Source organism: Candoia aspera, chromosome 10 (assembly GCF_035149785.1).
Source record: "Candoia aspera isolate rCanAsp1 chromosome 10, rCanAsp1.hap2, whole genome shotgun sequence".
Lineage (NCBI taxonomy): Eukaryota > Metazoa > Chordata > Lepidosauria > Squamata > Boidae > Candoia > Candoia aspera.
In genome coordinates this window covers 24,930,932-24,950,985 of record NC_086162.1, presented here as the reverse complement: position 1 = coordinate 24,950,985, position 20,054 = coordinate 24,930,932, and the positions used below count along the sequence as shown (strand labels likewise).

The 20,054-nt window shown below is 53.5% G+C and overlaps 2 protein-coding genes across 2 annotated transcripts; both read right to left on the bottom strand.

The window, feature by feature from the left end:
* Positions 1 to 1,168: 1,168 nt before the first annotated feature.
* On the bottom strand, positions 1,169 to 4,498 carry LOC134503720 (protein jagged-1b-like). Its single transcript, XM_063312625.1, has 5 exons — positions 4,270 to 4,498; positions 3,761 to 3,807; positions 3,191 to 3,367; positions 2,466 to 2,601; positions 1,169 to 1,533 (listed from the first exon to the last, which is right to left on the bottom strand). Exons 1-5 carry the CDS (start codon positions 4,325 to 4,327, stop codon positions 1,169 to 1,171), a joined length of 783 nt encoding a protein of 260 aa, XP_063168695.1. The 5' UTR covers positions 4,328 to 4,498.
* Positions 4,499 to 5,186: 688 nt separating this feature from the next.
* LOC134503719 (protein jagged-2-like) lies at positions 5,187 to 20,038 on the bottom strand. The gene is made up of 8 exons (XM_063312624.1): positions 19,766 to 20,038; positions 18,315 to 18,434; positions 13,773 to 14,075; positions 9,108 to 9,171; positions 7,712 to 7,966; positions 6,855 to 6,915; positions 6,106 to 6,236; positions 5,187 to 5,347 (listed from the first exon to the last, which is right to left on the bottom strand). Exons 1-8 carry the CDS (start codon positions 20,036 to 20,038, stop codon positions 5,205 to 5,207), a joined length of 1,350 nt encoding a protein of 449 aa, XP_063168694.1. The 3' UTR covers positions 5,187 to 5,204.
* Positions 20,039 to 20,054: the final 16 nt, after the last annotated feature.

The window sequence follows — 20,054 nt, the reverse complement described above, 5'->3', positions numbered from 1 at the left end:
TCGTAAATCGAGGACTACCTGTAACGATGAAGGCCCTGGATGCCATGTTAGAAGATGACCAAAATGCGGCATTAGTATCACATGTGAAGCTTATCTTAACTGTGGCTAGCCATTTGGGGGCTCTGCGTGTGCTGCAAACTCGCCCTCTCTAGTTCACGATTCAGTGTATTATAGGAGCTGAGAAAACGGGTTACTCCAGTCCCCAAATCAAAAGCTGTGGTGCAAACACAGCTGTTGGGTTACGCCTTGTGCAACGCTTGAAAGGTGGCGGTGGTCAACCAAATGGACGCAGCGGAGTATTCAGTGGTGATTCATTAGCCTCGCCCAACCCCAAGGAAACGTGGGACATCAGAATCAAGGGGCGAGCAGCAAAGCCACATCAGGGAACCTTTACAGTATATTACAGTTAAAATACACTCAGCCTGCAAGAGAGGTTTCGGTTCTTTTTGCAAAAAGGGGGCTGATGGGAAGGGGGCTGGGTGATCCCCCCACACCCCTTCCAGGCTTCCTCTTGCTGTTCTTGACTACAATGCCCCATCATTCCCAGCCACTTCAACCCCATAGACAAGGTTGCAGTCTGGTGTGTGTGGGGGGGGAGCCTGCTGTGTCCTAAGTGAGGGGTCGTCAAGGGGGCAGGTTGATTCCCCCCCACCTTATTGTCCCAGGGGGATATTGCTTGCCAGATGTAGTAGCCAGTCTGTGGCCAGATGTGGCCCAGGCCCTCCAGTCACAGCTGCCCTTTCAAATTGTTTCCTCTAGATGGAGGACCGAAGACGAGACGCAGAATGTCCAGCAAAGGCCGCAGTGACTCTTCTTCTCGGACCTCCGGTCGTCAGAGGGGCCGCAGGGGACACAAGAGACCCCTCCCAGCCCTTCCTGTCTCTCCAACTGGCCTCCTGCAGCTAGACCATTGGAATGTCTGCCTGGTAACATGGGAAGCCCTGCAGATTGGCCCTGCCTGCCCTCGGAGCGCGACTGCTGTCAGAGAGGAGCGAAAAGGAGGCGGGGATTGGGGACCCCCTTCTGGAGCAGAAACGATGACGCCAGCGTTGCCGAGAGGGGCCTCGTCGAAGAGCCGAGTGTGGCCGAGAAGGTGATTTGCGGGCTGTTTTGGAGGGTGCGAGAGGAGTCTGCCCCGGGGTCCGCACGTTCCGCCGCCCCCCTCTCCTCAGAGTGGCGGCCTTGCCAAAACCGGGGCAATGTTTGTTCGGTTCAGTTTGGCCCGCTCCTGGTTGGAGATGTCTACCTTGGGGGGCCCAGCAGAAGGGGGCACCCCCGCAGGTAGCAGCCCTGCCTTGGCCGTTCTGCCGGCCTCCCCCGGCCTGCACTCGGCCTCCCTGTGAGTGATGTTGTGGATGAGGTGGACGGCGTCCGGCCGCAGGCTGTTGTTGGCGGGAGTCTCCGTTCTTCCGGGTAGCCTCCGCAGGGACCGGCGGTGGGTCCAGAGCAGCAGCAGCACCAAGGTGGGGACCGCCCCGGCCAGGAGCAGGACCGGTGGCAGCAGAGCAGGCAGGAGGGCAGCGCTGCTCTCCCCTAAAGGGAACGACGTGCTGAGTAAGCCGAGAGCAACGCGCTCCTTCGCTTTCCAAAACCGCCTCCCCGGCACCTTTCCACTTGGCCTCCCATCCCTTCACTGCAAAATCAGAATCCTTTCTCTGGTTCACCCCAGCTGATGCCCACGCTTTGCTGCAATGCTAAACCTCGGCTTCTCGTTCGCTGCCCTCAGGGGAGGATGAAGAAGTCTTCTGTGGGGAAGGGGGTCAAAGAAGTCAAGATGGCTACCGCATGGTCAAAGCCACACCCCTTCTTATGTGCCCATTTGAGGGGTGTGGCTTTGGCCACACAGTTGGCATCTTGAATCTTTGGAACACCCCCCCCCCCATTTGAAATCCCCACCATGAATTTATTTCTTGTCTAACACTTCCAGGACCAAGATAAAAAGTAGTGGGGACAAAGGACCTCCTTGAATTTATTTCTTAAATGTATAGGGCACCCAATTCTATCCTGACTCTGGGCAGCGTTGTGAGGTGTTAAAAACGGAACAGCACAGAGACGCGACAAGAAAAAATGTCTGGAAACGTAGCCGCCGCTGTCAAGCCAAGCATCTCATCAGGGGTCCGCCCACTGCTGTGATCTAAGGCTGGGGGGAAGAGCCAGGTTTTAAGGACTCTGGGACAAATCGGCACCAGAGATGCCTTCCGTTGGAGGCCTTAGACCAGTGTTTCTCAACCTTCGCCACTTGAAGATGTGTGGACTTCGACTCCCAGAATTCCCCAGCTGGCTGGGGAATTCTGAGGGTTGAAGTCCACACATCTTCAAGTGGCCGTGGCCAAGGTTGAGAAACACTGTCTTAGAAGATCATCATTAAAGGCAGTGCCAAAATGTGAGCAGGAGGAGCTGAAACATTCAACCTTCCGGGGATTCATTTCTGCTGGGGCCACCCTTAGCACTGCTGCAGCACCCACCTTTGCACCCCTCACCCAAACAGGGCTCTTGCAGGTTGTGACACACGGCCCCTTCAGGGCACAGGCAGGCGTAGCTTCCTCCTCTGCCTTGGCAGGAGGCTCCTTCGGGGCAAGGGTTTGGAGAGCAGAGATTGACCTGCAGGAGAAACCCAGGGCGGGGACGGAGGAGGAAAATATTCTGAGCGACCAGGGATGGTTCCTCAGACAATTATCTGTGAAAAGCAGGGAGCTGCATCCATCTGCTCTTCCTGTCCTCTCCAAATGCACCTTCTACAGTAGAATCTGTTAACCCTAACGCAAGCAACCGGCCCTCTCAAGCGGCAGAAAAATCTGTATCTCTCTGCTGCCATCTAGTGGGTATTTGGGTTTAATAGAAACTCTCAAGCAACCAGAACCTACATTTATCCGGCATCTACCAATCCCCATGCCGGTTAACTGAGAGTCTCCTGTATTTGGAAACACCCTGCGGAGTTATGCCTTAGGCAAAGTTAGCCCCTTCGGGGGGCGCATTGTGCAGAACTGATCTGACACGCTCAGATGATGGGGAGTGGGTAAGGCCCACCGGTCTCCCTCGGGAAATGACACTCAGAGCTGCAGCCAAGGAGAGCCAGAAGGAGGCAAAGGACTTCCCTCAGCATGGCACCCTTTTTGGAAAGCCGCGTTGCGTTCCTGGGATTTTGCCGAGTCTCCACCCCACGGAAATCCCACGCCCCGGGCTCAGTTACCTCGCACCACTTGCCGCTAAAGCCCAGAGGGCATCTGCACAGGAACGTCTCATTTTCCGCCTCCTGGCACTGCCCACTGTGCAGGCAGGGGGCATCTCTGCAGGCCCTCTGTTCCGTCTCGCACTCTGCACCGGTGTACCCTGGCTGGCAAGAGCAACTCTGCTGGCCCCCCTCCGTCTGTCGGAGAAGGAACGAGGTGAGGGCTGGGTCGGGGGGATTGCCGAGAGCGGGGTAACATGGAGAAGGGGGGGGTCAACAAACAACCTGAAACTTCATGGAGGGGTTGACAAGCTAAAGAGTTTGAGGAGCCCTGATTTAGGGGCGATTTCCCGATTGCAATTTGGCGGCAGGTGCCACAGGAACATTTTTAAAAAGCCGGCTGGGTGACCCTGGGCCAGTCGCACGCTCTCAGCCCAACCCACCTCACAGGGTGGTTGTTGTGGGGGAAATAGGAGGCGAGGGAAGGAGTGTTAGGCATGTTCGCTGCCTTGTGTTATATATAAAAAAGGTGGGATAAAAAACATCATCATCGTCATCATCCTAGGAAAGCAGATTCTTAGACGCACGCACCTGACACGTGCCTCCATTCTGGCATCTTCTTTGGCACGAATTCATTCCTATCCAGAAAGTGGGCAGAAAAACAATGTTATTGATAAAGTGCTGCAATGGAAAACCCCAGTTATCCGACCAGCTACCCTGCGAGATGTATGGCATTCCCTTCGAAGAGTTCTGGATTTCCTTGGCGCAGCCTGCCCCTCTTCCTCCAATCTTCCCCTGCTACAACATTCCTAGGAGGTAGGCTTGACCCCGGGTCCTCCCCATTTTCATCCAACGCTGGGCTTCCTCCCACCTCACTTGAGAAGGTCTCTGGGACAGGGAACCCGTAGCGAACTGCAACTCCCAGCTGCCCCAGACGCCACAGCCAGTGGTGAAGGATGCTGGGAAGTGAGGTTCTGGTTTAGTGGCCCCCAGAGGACCAGCACTTCTCTCTGTTTCAAAAACAACTCTGCTTCTGTGCAGAATCTTTCTTTCTTTCCCCCTTCCTGCAATCTCGGACCGAACCGAAACAACGCTCTTACGGATGCTGCAGTTGGCTCCCATCCAGCCTTCCAAGCAGTCACAGAAATAGCTCCCCATGAGGTTCCTACATCCGTGAGCATGAAGACAAGGGTTTTTCCGGCACTCATTAACATCTGGAACGAAGGACAGGGGATGAGAGAGCTCTCTTGCGAGCCTTTGGTTTCGCCCAACATCTTGCGGCCTCCCCCTCCTCCCCACCACCGTGATCTGTCCTCAGCAAGTAACGTTCACAGGTACACTGCCCCTGAATGTGGAAGTTCACAGCTGGGCAACGCCCAAATCCCTCCAGTCTTCGCACGCATGCCCAACGTTGTTCTAAAACTTCTTGTCACAGTCGCCATAATCAATTCTTTTTCGGAAGAAGGAATTCTCCAGATGCATTTAGATCAGGCAACTAGTCCAGATGGCCACGACCACATGATGGAAGGCCCACTCCTTCCTTTAACAGGCATCACAGGCTGCATCACCTCCTTGACTTTTTGGACACCCCTCACGCCCAGGATGCCCCTGCTCAGAAGCTAGCCAGCTCAGGAAACAAACGCATTAACTCAGTATTTCTCAACTTCAGCCACTTAAAGATGTGTGGACTTCAACTCCCAGAATTCCCCAGCCAGGATAGGGTTGAAAATGTAACAAAGCTGTTATAGGTAGCCCTCATTTAGTGACTGCCTCATTTAGAAACCATTCGCAGTTACAACAGTGACGAAAAAGTAACTTTGCGACCAGTCCTTGCATTTACAGGTCTGCAAAGCAAAGGAAAGCTGAAGTCAGATTGTAAGCACAGTCAGTTTTGCTTAGTGACCGCTTCGCTTAATGACCAAGTAGCCAGTCCCAACTGTGGTCGCTAAACAAGGACTATCTGTATAGAAAAAGTGTTGTAGGCATTTCCACTTTGTCTGATTTGTTAGGCCCCCAGATCCTGCATCTTTTTATCCTAGGCTGGCCATCTCTGCTCACCATTCTCACAGTTGCGCCCACCGAACCCTTCCGGACAGAGACATTCATACTCATTGGGTTCCTTGTTGGCACAAGTGCCGCCATTCTGGCACGGATGGTGCGATCCACAATAATTCAGGTCTGAGCAGGAAGAAAAGAGAAAGCAATTTTTGGGATCCGGTCCAAAGCTGCCCCGTTCTGTCTGAATCAAGCATCCAGGAGGAGGCACCTCCCTGGGTCACCAGGCTCCCTGCCAGCTCCGGGCCCAGATTCTGCAACTATTAGTTTGCACCGCCTTCTCCAAGCTTGGCGAAAAGAAGTTGACCATCTTGCTCCCAAGTCTTCTTCCTCGCCCCTTTGTCAAAAATCTTCCAGCCTCCCCGCCTTTTAAAAAAAATAAATCTCAGGATTATTAATTTTGAAGCAATTATCACCGTCGACAGACACCGGTGCGTGTCTTTTCTTCTGTCAATTATTTTAGCGCAATCATAACACGCATTCATTGACAAAAGAGGCATCTCCAAGCTAGCGCCCTCTAGGCGTCTGGACGGGAACTTTCATCCTCCTTGATCACGGCCGACCAGCTGGGGGACAGACGGCCTCTTTTGCGGAAGGAGGGAAGACAAACCTGAGATGGCTGGTGTGCTTTCGCTCCTCCTCTTGTGCAAGCAAAAGGAGCCACGATTGCAAAAGCAAAGAAAAGGGCAGCCACGCAACCCATGGTTTGAAGCTGGCTTAACTGAAGTCCACCATACTGAGTATAGATGCTGGTCGCAGCCTTGCCATCCAGACAAAATCAACCGAAAGACTTTGGGAGAGGGCGGGAGAGGGTCTCCGCTGGCCTATGACTTCCCGTCTCAAAGCAACGACCCACAGAGCGGGACCGAGGCAGGGCTCACCCTTGTCGCACAGCAGGCCGCCCCAGTTGGTTTCGCAGTCGCACTTCCAGGGCATGGTGCAGCTCCCGTGGACGCAGCCAGGGAAGAGAAGGCATCTGTCGCAGAGGGGACCTGTCCAGCCGTAATGGCACCTGAGGGGGGAGGGATCGTTACTGGCTGCAGAGGGCACAGGGAGTGGCCCTGCCGGACAGGAGGGAGAGCCGCTGCCACTGCAACGGTCAGATAAGAGGGGCTTGAGCCTGGGGCAAGAAAGTAACGTCAAAAAACATCGAGAGAGACAGATGCTGAGGATCGTCTGTGGGGTGGGAGGGGACAACAGCACCTGACCTGCAGGGATATGGGGGCTTCCTGGGACAGTGGGAGAGGCAGAAACCCCCTATTCACCCCATGGATCCAGGTTTGACCGAAGGTTAAACCCACCAGTCGGTCCATCTGTGGAAGCCTGCCCCTCTTGACAATAAAGATGGGGTGCTTCTGGTCTGGACTACCTCGCAGGGCGAACACCCAACTTACAACGTCATGGCTGCCCTCCACATCTTCCTTGCCACTTCTTCCCACTTTGGGGCAGAGCACGGCCCGACCTCCCTCTTCACCTTGCCCCGGATTGTGCGGCAGGAGTAAGACAGACCAAACCAGCAGCAGACCAGGACTTTGGGGCACACTGGGCTACCGTTTCATCATTCCTGGCTGGGGAGGGCTCGCTGGGAGGCCAACGGACCAGAACAACATCCTGCCCGCTTCCTTCTCACCTGCACTCGCCAGGTTCCTCGCAAAACCCGTGGGTTCTGTGGCACCCCTGGCGGCAAACAGCTGCAAGAGACCACAAAAAGAGCGTTGCAACGTCTGGCGGGGCTCCGGGTTGGCTCTCGAGAGCTGCTGCCAGGAAGCTGTGCTGCCCTCCGCTTCTTTGGAGGCACCTCCAGAAAGGTCACGTGGGTGTGGTGGCCAGCGACCTGGCCTACCTCAAAGGGCTGACCAGGAGGGAGTGAAGGGGAGGGGGTTCCGCCAACGGCTTTGCCACAGTGGGGAAGGTCCTTGTTTTTGTATTTGGAGGAGGGACTGAAAGGACGAAGAGGGGAGGAGCAGCAGGACAATTTACCTTCCACCGCTCGGTGTGTGGTGGAGAAGGGAGGGGGCTGGCACACCTGGGTGCAGGTGAGATGGGGATCAGGGTTGAGGAAGGAGGGCTGGCCTTGGGCGGCTCGCTTAGGGTTTCGATGGGGAGTATCAGGTCCAAGCATCCCAAGAATAGAAAAGGACAGGGACGTCTGCCGGAAGGGTGTCAAAAAAGTCAAGATGGTGGCTGTGACCATGTGATGAAGTCCCACCCTTTTTATGCATGCGTGACATACGTAGAAAAGGGGGGGGTGTCTTTGGACATGCAGTTATGGCCATCATCTTCACTTGTCTGATCCCCCCAGAGAGATGTCCGCAAACGTTTGGCTGCCAGCCATCTTGACTTTTTTGACCCCCCTGAGACATCCCCAAGGGGAGGAGAACTGGGGCTGGATGTCCGTGGCTGCAGGGCGATGGGACGGCCTCCTCTTCTCCAGCCCCTTTTTCCTACCCTGCCCGCCCCACGCCAGCCCGCCAGCCCTGGACATACCCCGCTGGCACTTGTTTCCCATCCAGCCGTCGAGACAGACCTTGTTCCCGGCCGTGTCGCAGCTGTGGTGCCCAAAGAAATCGTTGCGGGGCCGGCAGAGCAGGTTGCACGAAGGCCCGTAGTAGTGCTCCTGGCAGCGCACCCGCAGCCGGTAATCCAGCGAGGTGCTGCGCCCATGATGCCATAAATCTTGCCAGCCTTCGCCTGGGTTCACCATGCCCGAACGCGTCACCCGCTCGATTAGCTGCCCTGAGGCTGCAGACAAAGAGCAGGAAGGCGAGCGTGCGGGGCGTGTGGGCGATGCTGCCGTCAAGTTTGCATGTACAAAATGGGAATGTTCAAGCAGGTTCAGATAATTCATCAACAGTCCCAAGCATTTTGTTCACCACTGAGTGCCCGGATCCCATAGCTCTGGGCTGTGCTGGAAATCAGCACAAGTTACTAGTCCACAAAGAGGGTGGTACACTACCTGCCACTGCAACAAGGGGTGAAAAATTACAGGTAGTTCTCGCTTAACAACCACAATTGGGACCAGAATTTCAGTTGCTAAGTGAAGATGCCATTAAGCAAATCCGACCCGATTTTACGACCTTTTTTGTGGTGGTTGTTAAGCGAATCACGCGGTTCCCCATTGATTTTGCTTGCCAGAAGCTGGCCTGGAAGGTCGAAAATGGTGATCACGTGACCATGGGACGCTGTGACAGTCATAAATGCAAACCGGTTGCCAAGTGCCCAAATGGTGACCATGTGACCACAGGGACACTGTGATGGTCGTGTGAAGACTGGTCGTAAGTTGTTTTTTTCAGCACCGTTGTAAGTCCAAATCATCACTAAACGAATGGTCATTAAGCAAGGACTAGCTGTAAACTCACTTGCCTCGCCTGCCATCTTGCAGATTTTTGCCCGCCCCCCCGTACCCCTGCAGGTGCCACTACTGCCCCCGAGAAATCCACAACTGAGGCCTGTCTTCCTGCTCATTTCTGGCAATTGCTACTTTGAAGTAGAGTGCCTCTGCACATGGAAGTTCCAGTTTTTGCAGGCCACAGGCCAGTGACTAGTTCAGAGCTCAGTGATCAGAGAGAGAGCTGAAAGGAGAAGAAGAGGCTCAGAGGTATTATTTTCTTCCAATCTGGCTTACAGTTAACAACTAGCTTCGCCACTTCCCAACGAAAAAATGGACGCAGAACTGCTATCCAAGCGGCCGGAGGCAGGAATGCTACCACCTGCTCGGTTCCTTCGCCTCGATGTCAGCACCAGGGGAGGCACCTTTTGCTCGGGATTCCCACCGTACAGGTTCAAGTATTGGAGCACTAAATCCAGGTGTCCCTGAACGTCCCACCCCACCCTACTTTGCACCCACCACCCATCTCCAGCAAGGCAGAAAGGCAATCCTTACCTGGGTTAGCGACATCACTGGCATTGGCAGCATCCCAGGCCTCCAGGACCAGTGAGTAGGAGCGCTAGAAGGAACAAGAGAGACAGAAGCTTACCAAAGCACGCTCAGCCTGAGCATCTGTTTCTGGAAACAGATTTGTCCCCCCGCTCCCCCAGCTGCGTTCAGTTACATGCAAACAGGGCCGCAACTGGGGGGGGCAACCGGGGCACGTGCCCCGGGCGCCGCGCTGGTAGGGAGCCAAAATGAGCGCTGGGGGGGGGGCGCCAAAACAGGCGCAGAATCCATGTTTGAGGGTGACACAGACCCTCCTTGCGGCCCTGCATGCAAACATACTGGACGAGGGTGAAATAGTTTGTAACATATTGAAACAGTACCTCCGCTGAGCCTGAATTGGATCCAGAAAAATTAATAATAGTGAGCGAATAAATAAATAAATAAATAAATAACAAGTGTTCTTCATTCTCCTCCTAAGATTTAATCTCTGCATGAACTTAATCTCTGGAACCAACTGGAAAGGCTCAAAGCTGGTCTCTATGAAGACGTGCAGAGAGCTTTTACCTTATTTCCAAGGCACCTGGATTGCAGAATCCTCTTAGCGAGGCGTAAGGGCACCATGGCTCTAAATGGCAATTCCTGGCATCGTCTGCCCGTGGCTGGGGCAGCTGTGCAATTCAGCACTAGCTAGAAGGTCCCAGTTCCCCACCTCTGTAATCATTCCTTGGGATGGGCGCTGAGCTGAACCCCAGCAAGAGAGAAGTGAAGTTGCATCAATCAAGGAGAGAGAGTTTAATTAAGTTATCTCCCTCCTAATCTCATTTCTCTTCCCTGCCCTCCCCTTTCCCCTTGGCAGGGATGGGTCATGCAGCTCTAACAGCTGATGGGGAGGTTGGAAGGATCAGCAGCCTGCCTTGCCCGCCTCGGCTGGAAATTCCCAGGGACAGCCAGGTCCACCAAGGGCAGATCAGTCAGCATCTCAGCTAGGTGTTCAGGGCAGCCCTTCGGCAAGCTGGTGCCCTTGCCGCAGATCAACAGGCATGGCTGGCTGGGGAATTCTGGGAGTTGAAGTCCACACATCTTCAAGTTGCCAAGGTTGAGAAACACTGCCGTAAACCCTCATCCACAGCCAAAGAAGGAAGGAGCAGGATGAGTTCAGCCCACATGGTATCCTTCAGCAGTCTATGACTACAAGATCCATGCCTGCCAAAGGCTAAGCTGGATAAGGATGGGGGACGTTGAGCATCATGGTTGGATGCCACCAAGTCAAGAGACCACAGCAGGTCCCCGGTGTAAGAATGTCCTGGTTTATGGACGACTCCTGGTTAAGAACAGACTGCCATAATGACTATTATATTAGCGTTAAGGACAACGTTTCGGGTTAAATGCACAATACTACTTTGTGTATTATTCTGTTTAAGATGTTTTAGTGTGTTTGGAAGTGTTTCTTAAGTATTTTATATGCATAAGGTAAAGGTAAAGGTTTCCCTTGACATTAAGTCCAGTCGTGTCCGACTCTAGGGGGCAGTGCTCATCTCGGTTTCAAAGCCGAAGAGCCGGCGTTTGTCCATAGACACTTCCTCTGTGGTCATGTGGCCAGCATGACTAAACGGAACGCTGTTACCTGCCCACCGAAGCGGTACCTATTCATCTACTCACATTTGCATGTTTTTGAACTGCTAGGTTGGCAGGAGCTGGGACTAGCAACAGGAGCTCACCCTGTCACGCGGATTTGAACCGCCAACCTTCTGATCAGCAAGCTCAGCGGTTTAACCCGCAGCGCCACCACGTCCCCTTTTATATGCATAGAAAGGTAAAATATATACTGTATACTAAGACCAACATTTGACTAACTGATGCTAAATAACTGTTCCGATTTACATACAAATCTGACTTAAGGACAGACTTAGGAACGGAACTCGTTCTTAAACTGAGGACTTGCCATACACCTGAAACCTCACCAGGAAGAAGAATTACTCTGCCTCTTCTCCCGGAACCCACGTAGTTTGCTTCACACAACTTGCAGCTCCGGAGGTATATTCTGAATTCTTCAAATCCGGCAGCTCTGCTTGCTTGCTGCTCTATGGCTGACTGAACCAGTTTGCTCAATTACCCCAGTTATCCAAGGTTGGCACAACTCTCTGAACCACAAGCTAACCACACTGATTGCGTTAGCCAACCCGCCGAGCCAACCCAACTTTTGCCTACCACGTGGCAGGTGCGCCTCTGTTTACCTGTTGCTTGAGGCAATGCTCCAGAAGGCAGGGTCTAGAATTTCCCACAATGCCCCAGAGCAGTGCCACCATCTAATGCAGTGTTTCTCAACCTTGGCAGCTTGGCATGGCTGGCTGGGGAATTCTGGGAGTTGAAGTCCACCCATCTTCAAGCTGCCAAGGTTGAGAAACGCTGATCTAACAGGTGGGCAGCCACCTTGTGTTGCTCAGAACCTTCAAATGCCCACTTCTGAAGGCACTGTGATGACAAACTTTGCAGCTGGCTTTATCCCTAGATATCCCACAGATTTCCAAACCGATGGATCAGAGGAGCGTCGAAAGAGGAACCCAAAGCAGGTTCTTGAGTTTCTCCGGAGCAGCCCCCACACTTGGCTGATATTCCCTTGGGGAGAGCGGGGAGGCATCCCCGAAAAGCCCCAAAAGTCGGAGGTGATCCAGGCCCAGTGACCTTTCCCAGGACCTGGGGCCAGGAACAAGTCACTTCTGCCAACGGGCTTCCCAGGAACGAACCAGCTGCAGGTTGCAAGGAGGCACACCTCTCCGAGCCCCACGCGATCCTGCAGATGCCAATCAGTGGGTTCAACCCAGCTCGCCTGTTTTAAAAATTCAGATTGAAAAAAAGATGCTTCTTCTCCACTAACATGGAGACTCCACCCAGAGTCCCCCAACAGGAGGAGATGGGCGGGGACAGATTGGATAAATAAATAAAATAAAATAAAATAAAATAAAATAAACAAACAAACATCCCCAAATGGGCAGAAACTCTTCTCCCCACCCCCCGCCCCCGTTGCTTGTCCTCACCCCAAATCCAGCCCAAAGCCAACTGCACAAAACTGGTTTAAACGCAACACACCAATCCGCAATCCGGGCTTTTCGGATTCTGAAACAGAAGGGAATTGCCAAGAGGCCCAGAGCCACTTCGGAGGTTTTGAGGCCTCTCTGTGAGAACGCAGGTGGCCAAGTGCAGACTGTTCTTCTCCCTTTAAGAAGAATTTGGGGTTTTCCTACAGTGGAGGGATGGATGATTAAGCCGATGGACCTGGGCCAGACGGCGGTGTTAACAGCGTTGCTGAGGGAAAACACACCGCGTCTGGATCTGTCTCTACTTGGCAACCACTTTTAGACTACTGGTTTGTGTCAGAAAAAAACAAAGCTTTGATTTTGGGTTTTGATGATTAAATGGTCTGATTTGATAGAAATAATGTTACTCAGGTTTAACTAATGGTAAGAGATCATTGCATTTATATCTGTATTGGAGAAGGTCGGAAGGGACTTTCTGCTTCTGTCTTCTAATTCTGCACTTTTACAGTTTTTCTTTTTTCTTTAGTCCTGTATTCTATCTTTTCTATTTTCTACCTTTTGTATTTTAACTATACTTTGAAAATCAATAAAGTTCTTTTAAAAAAAAAGAATTTTGGGTTTTCTGGGGTGCGACTTTTCCTCTGCCCAGCACTATTGTAATAGGTGGAGATTCTGCAGGAAAACCCCATCAACCAAGCGGGTTTTCCAGGAACCTTGGGGATCCCATGGGGACCCTGTGAGCTGGCTGTATGATGTTAGGTCAGTGTTTCTCAACCTCGGCCATTTTAAGGTGGGTGGACTTCAACTCCCAGAATTCCTCAGCCAGCATGCTGCCTGGGGAATTCTGGGAGTTGAAGTCCATCCATCTTTAAATCGCCGAGGTTGAGAAACACTGTGTTAGGTGATTGTTATTCTCCTGCGATCTTGGCTTTTTAAAATGATTTTATTTTGATTCATGTTCAGTGTTTAAGACTGGTTATGTCATTTTGATCGTTGCTGTGTTTGTACACCACTCAGTGTCACGTTATATGAGATAGGTGGCCATACAAATTTGCTAAGGAAATAAACCAATAGATCAATACGTCGATAAAAGTGTGAAGCTGGTCCCGGCAATATCCATTTCACCTCCTGGGGGTATCCTAGCATGAGAAAAGCACGGGGGATTTCTTCTTGCTCCAAATCTTCCCTCAGTCCCCACCAGAAAAAGACGATCGCTGACTCCGCTAATTGGAACTTAGAAAGAGACACGCAGATTGGAAAAAGCAAGGGAGAAGCTCCTAAAATCAATCCTGCGCATTGCAGCCTTGTCCGATGCATAGGTCGAGCAACATTCAACATCTGGTTGCCCAGGGGAAAAAGAGGGGAAGCCAAATCCATCTGGCTCCCTCCTGCCCCGTCCCCCTGCTTCTCTGCAAGAGCACCCGGGTCTCCCTCTGGAGAAAGGCACAGGCCCCAATTTCAAAATGCAAACCTCGTCTCCATTCACCCTCCCTCTTGCCGTCCTTCCTGAAGGGGAAAGGGGAGGAACCCAAACCCAAAATTGTATTGTCCAAACCTAGAGTAGTGGGAATCTTATTTGTAACTCTCCTGCTTCCCCCCCTACAGGCCCCCACCAAGGGGAAAAAGGGCATCTTACCGGCCAGGCAAAGTCAAAAGGAACCACCATAGTACTGGCACGGTCCAAGAGCTTCTGGGGATGGGCCAAGAAGATGTTGCCCCCCAAAACGGGGGTGGTGGCAGCGCCCAGCACACAGGGCCCCCCTGGGTGTGCCCGCAGCTGGTATTCCTTGAGGCAGGCCCGGAAGAAGGTGTGGCACTGTTCGGCCACGGGGCACGGCGGCTCCAGGCCTCCACGGCAGCATCGGCCATCGGCCAGCACCCCCTTCTCATTGCGGAGAAAGCGAATCTGAAGTTCAAAAATGCCCGTGGCTTCCAAGACCTGAAAGGGGGCAGAGAAGACAGAGCGGCTAGTGAGTGAAGCCAAGGAGGGCTGAGAGGTAGAAGAGAACCACCTTCCCCAACCTGGTGCCCCCAAAACACAGCTCCTGAATGGCCACAAGCCAGGAGATAACGTCAACCCCCCCCCTCTTTTCAGGAAAAAGGCATGGCTCCCTTCCCCCCCGCCCCCGTGGCTGGGCATGTCAACTGAAGCCTTCAAGTGGAAAACTTGCCTAGAAATAGAGTTTATTTATTAGATAATTGATTGATTGATTGATTGATTGATTACTAAGACTTCTACGCTGCTCCATTCCAAACTGACCCAGGACAGCATACAAGAAAAAAATTACCTAAAAACGAACAAAAAAAAACACACAGCAGCCAACACCAATTTCTGCCCAGAGCCACCCCTGAACATCCAGCCTCCATTGTCATGCGAACAGTAGAAAGAGTGCCCCAGAACATAGAAAGAGTGCCCCAGAACATAGAAAGAGTGCTTTGTCCCATCCTTAGCCACAAGTGGGTAATCAGCCTTTGAGTTTTCTGAGCACCAACAGAGAGAGGTTATTCCGCTGCAGAACATTCAGCCCAAATCTGCTCTCACATAAGCCTCCTCCTTTCATCTGAACACATATTGGCTCTTCCGGGTGCAAATTCCACAGCACCCTCAGCCTTCTGGCCTACTCCCTGGTAAACAAATGCAGCTCTTCGTACATGCTCAGGGGAGCACAGATAGATGAGAGAAAGGGACGAGTAGGGCCCAAATTCTCAAGGAACAGAACTGCTTCCTCTCAAAGCCCTTAAATTTGGGTCCAATATTTGTGGTCCACAGCTGAGGACAGGAAATGCACTCTGTGTACGTTTGGAGTGGCCCTTGACGCTATCTGCCCCGCTGTCAAACCCCAGGAACCAAAACAAGCTGCAGGATTGGGACTGTCTTCCCAGGGTCCCACCAACATAGCCATTTAGCATCGGGTTCATAGCTGAATTTACCGAACCCCTAAGCCAGGGTCCCTCAACCTTGGCAACTCTAAGCTGTGTGGACTTCAACTCCCAGAATTCCCCAGCCATTCCTGCTCCTATGTAGAAAAGTGAGCTGGAAAAAAATGGAGGCAGGAAATTCCATTCCCCCCCCATTGCCCCCTGCCCCCCCCAGCAAAAGCATTCTTCCTCCTGCTAAGTAATGCAGGATCCCACCCACTTCTGATCCACTACCTGCAAAGCTCTATTTAGAAGCTGCCTGCTAGTCCTAACTCCCTGAGGTAGTTTGCAAAAGTGAGCATTAAGCTGTGCGAAATGTGAGCGGATGACGAAGAAAAGGAATCAAACAATCTTTAATTAATTTTTTATTGCCTGCCCGAAACTGAGCAGAACAAGGTTAGCTTTTCACCTTTTACCAATGAATTCCACTCTCAGGGGGCCAGCATGGAAAAGGCCCCATCCTTTGAGCCCACCAACCAGAGGGGTCTAGGAAATACAGCAGGGCCCCAGCAGGTGGGCCCTTCCCAATGGACCGGGCCCTGTTTACTCAAGCTTTAAAGCCAGGCTTCACTTTGGAGTGGCTTTGGTGGAGTTTGGAGTGCGTGCCAGGATCATGGTGCAACCTTGCCTCCAGAGGGGGGTGACTCTTTCCCCTTGCATCTGGAAAGACAGCTGTTTCTGGGGTGGGGCACAGCAGCTGCCAAAGGGCCACGCCACTGTCGCGCATGCTGAGAAAATGAGGGGCCACACCTTCTTGTCCCCCCAGGAAGAACTATGGGGAGGTCACTAGAGTACAGCTGAAAATCTCCCTGCTTTTCTTTTGGGGAGAGATGGGTCTCCAGAGGCCCCAGTTTAGACTGACTACCAAGGGGCCCTGGGAAAAAGACCCCCCCCTCCCTGAAGCTGCCAGGCCAGGAAGGGCTGCATCCCCTGAACCAGGAGCAGCAGGTGGAAGGGAGATCCACAGGGCAGGGCTGGGATTTTCTGTTAATCATTCTAGCCTGAAGAGGGTCCCCTAAATTCCAGGGCTGCTCTTGGGGGACCGCAAGAGGTTGGAGACCAGGAGAGGTTTTCCACGTGGAAGAGCAGCAAGATCCGGATTCCGAAGCTTCTCAGCCAGCCTCTTTCTGGAGTCAGAGCAAGAAGACCTCCGGAGCTTCGAGGCTGCCCACCCCGGAGACCCCTACCAACTCAGGGGCCGCATCCACACAACACGCTAATCCCGAATTAAACCCAGACCGATTCCCATGTCCCCGTAGCATGCTGAGTCCAGACAAGTAAACTGTATTACCGCTTTATGGACGGTCCGATTGCCCAAACTCGCCGAGATGCGGGCTGGTTCCCCCCAAACTGCCAGCCCTCTTTTAGCCCAGCCTAACCAAGCAAGCCGATTTCAGGGGGGGGTCTTCCCCTCCCCCAGGAGTGCCGGGAACTGTAGTTCTGAGCAAGGATGGGGGGGGGGAGAAGGGAATTCCGCTCTTCCGCCACCAAACTACGATTTTCCATAAGCTTTTCTTTTGGGGGGGGGGGCGGTGAGTAAAAGAAGCTGTTAACGTTGCGTGTAAAAGAGTCCCCCGATGGGAGGAGATGGGCGGGGACAAATTGGGTAGATGATAGATAGATAGATAGATAGATAGATAGATAGATAGATAGATAGATAGATAGATATAGAAAGAAAGAAAGAAAGAAAGAAAGAAAGAAAGAAAGAAAGAAAGAAAGAAAGAAAGAAAGAAAGAAAGAAAGAAAGAAAGAAAGAGTCAAGAGACGGCCAGAGCGGCCACGGATGCCCCGCTCGGAAGCTCTCCGGGCCCCCAAAGCGCCCCCCGGCATCCCCCGGCTGCAGAGACGCAGCGGCAATTCGGAGGTCCTCCCGTTCCGCCGGCTGGCCGCGGACGATGGGGCCGGGAGTTCGCCCGAGGGTAGCCGACCGCTCGGCGGTGCTGCCCTTGCCTGGCCTTCCCGCCCCAGCCCAGCCCAGCCCAGCCCCGCCGCCCGCCGCCCGCCGAGCTCACCTGGGGCCACGCGTGCAGCAGCAGCAGGGCGCAGCACAGCACGCCGGGCGGGCGCAGCCTCATGGTCGCGGCGGCGGGGCGAGCCCTCCTGCCCGGCGCCGGCGAGGCAGCCCTGCTGGGCCGCCCGATCGCGGGGCATAAAGCGCGGCCGCTCGCTCCGGGACGGGACGGGACGGGGCGGCGCGCTGGGCAGAGCCAGGCTGCCAGGCTGCCAGCCGCGGGGAGGCGGGGCCGGTGCCCACCCCTCGCCGCGCCGCGCCGCGCCCGGCCAGCCCCGCCGCCGCCTCCCTCTCTCTTCCCGGCGGAGGAGGAACGGGGGCCCGGAGCACGTGCGGGGGTGGGCGGCCTCTCCCTGCCCGGCAGCCTGCGGGAGTGGGTGCAGGACGACAACTCCCATCGTCCCCCGCCAGAGGCCCCGGGGTGGGCGCGCGCCCCCTCCGCCTCGCCCGCCACGCCCCTCTAGCGGCGGGGATTGCGGGCAACGCGGCCGCCTCCGGCCGGACCGGGCTCCTTCCCGCACGGGGCGCCGCGGCGCAGGAGCGGACCGGCTGCCGCCCGGCCGAGAGGAGCCCAGGCAGGCGCAGCTGCTCGCGACGGGGCGGGCGGCGTCGGGCTGAGCGGCCGGGGCCCAGCCGAGGCGCACGCGGAGCGAAGGGCATCCAGGGCGGCTTGCGCCGAGGGGCCGGCTCGGCTCGGCTGGGTGCCCGGAGAGAGCCCCGCCGCCGCAGAAGCCCCTTTTTCCTTGGGGTCCCCGCCCCCCCCCCGGCAGACGAATTAAGGCATGAAGCACCCGCCTGGAGAGCAGCTGCGTTGCCCACACTTAGCCTTCATTAAGGGGCGGGGAAGTGGGATCAAATATCGCGGCCGCCTTGGCCCCTCCCGCCAAGGACCCCCAGCCTCAGCCAGGTGGGCCCCTCCTGATCGCTGCTCGGGCGGGTGTGTGCTGGTCTAAATGTCCTCGGAGGTCCCCTCTTTTTCTCAAAACCTGTAACCCCAACTTCAAAACCTGGCCAAGCCCCCCACCCCCACCCTGCTCTTTGAATAGCTGCTCAGTTCTAGGGCCTTTCAGAGCACTTTAAGATTCATGCCAAATTCAGCTTTATGTGCTGATCTCAAAAGACCCAGGCACAGCTCTTAGACACAGCAACTTAGAGATGGCAAACTTAATTTTTCAAGAGTGTGGGAGAAAGGGAAATGAGAGGGAAGCTAATTCTATTTTTGGAAATACCGCCCCCCCATCTTCATACCTCTTTGCCACATTTAATTTGTCCTGGTGGGGTTGTCCGTGGCTTTCTGCGTTTGGTCCCTTGGAGCCAAACAATGTGTGTAGTCTCATAATGGCCATATGGCCACCGAAGATGAACTTGCTGCATTGAAAAAAACTCCTCTGTCAGTCTCTTCTGATTATGCTTTCATCCTGCATTTACTAATCTCCTGACCATTGCCCTTGTAAAGGAACCCACTGGTTGCATACCATGGCTACAGTTTGTATACCAAGCCCCTGCCTGCACTACAACTGTATTTGGGGTGTTCAACACAAGCACGTTTGGTGATCCCTTAGATGCTTTCTTTTCCCACCAAATTCTAGTCTGCAGAAGTTTGTGCTACCAAACCGGTCTCTTAATTAAGAAGACTGTTGTTGTGGCCACAATAGACCAACAAGAAAATCTGTCTGGAAATTTGAACCTAAGGTGGGGTGTCATTCTCACTTGGTTTGGGATCTGTAGATTTGGGTTATATTTTGCATATCTAGATAAAGAGATAGATGATAGATGGGCAAGCAAGAGAGGCCTTAAAGTCAAGTATAGTGTTGATATCTTTTAAAAAACATATAAGGACCCCTTTATGTGTTCTAAACTGTGCACAAAGTCAAATCCATCGTTAACCCCCTGGAAACTGTGGCAAAAAATGGCAAAGCGCTATGGTTAAATCGTCTTTGGGCACTTAGAACACATTCTCCTGAAAACAGTACTGGGAGAAAATCAACACCAGACGCCCTCCACTTGTTAAAGTTTTTTTTCTTTCTTTTTCCAAACTCAGAAATGAGAAAAAGTAAAGGAAGTACTAGATAGACTTTGATGGGAAATGTTCTGGTCTGCTGGCAGTGGAGCCAGGAAAAGGAAAGTTGCCACATTGTCATCCTGCAAAGGGAGAGGGGCTCATCCCAACAGGGAAAAGACTGCCCCCCAACAGGACCAGCCCTTTTCTGTTTGTTTAAGGCATGATCTGGCAGCGAAGCGTCTGCTCCAGTTTCAGCAGCCCGCATAAAGCCCCCTTTGTTCTGTTGGGCAAAGGGGGTGGGTGGGATTCAATGGGTTTTGGTGCTGGGGAAAAAGAACTTTCCCATCCTGTCAAAACAAAGGGGAAGGCCTTTTTCCAGCCCACCCTGAGATGGGATTAACTCTTAGCTTGCCGGTAGGCAGAGCCGCCATTTCTGGAGAGGGAAAAAACGGCAGGGGTGAATTAACACTCTTCTCCACTCCTAACACCTTTTCTCTGAACACAGAAGTGCCCTGTAGCGTAGGTGTGTTTCCAGGTGAAAATTGGTGCGGGGAAGATGTTTGGCTGGAGCTGAGAAAAAGTCCAGGATGGAAAACCAGTTCCACCAGAGCTGAATCTTGAGGCAGATGATGCTCAAGTCAGGTTTCTAAAAAAGGAGGATGAGGCCACAAATAAATTCCCATCCACACCCACTCACCCAGAAAAAAGGCGGACACACTGGAGCAGAGACCAACCAGTGGCTTGCTTGGAGCCCCCTTCCCCGCCAAGATGGCTCAAAGAAGCTGCCTGCTCTTTGGCAGAGGAGGGAGTGATGTCCCTGGCGCTTGCCAGTAGCACCCATGTGCCATCCAAACAGCTCAGGAATAAACAAGGCACCTGCCTCCAGCCAGATGATTCCGTGGATCTGGGCCAGGCCCGACAGCTTCAGGAAAACACACATTCCAGAGTCTGCCTGGGCAAGTTGATCCATTTCCCCAACAGTGAGC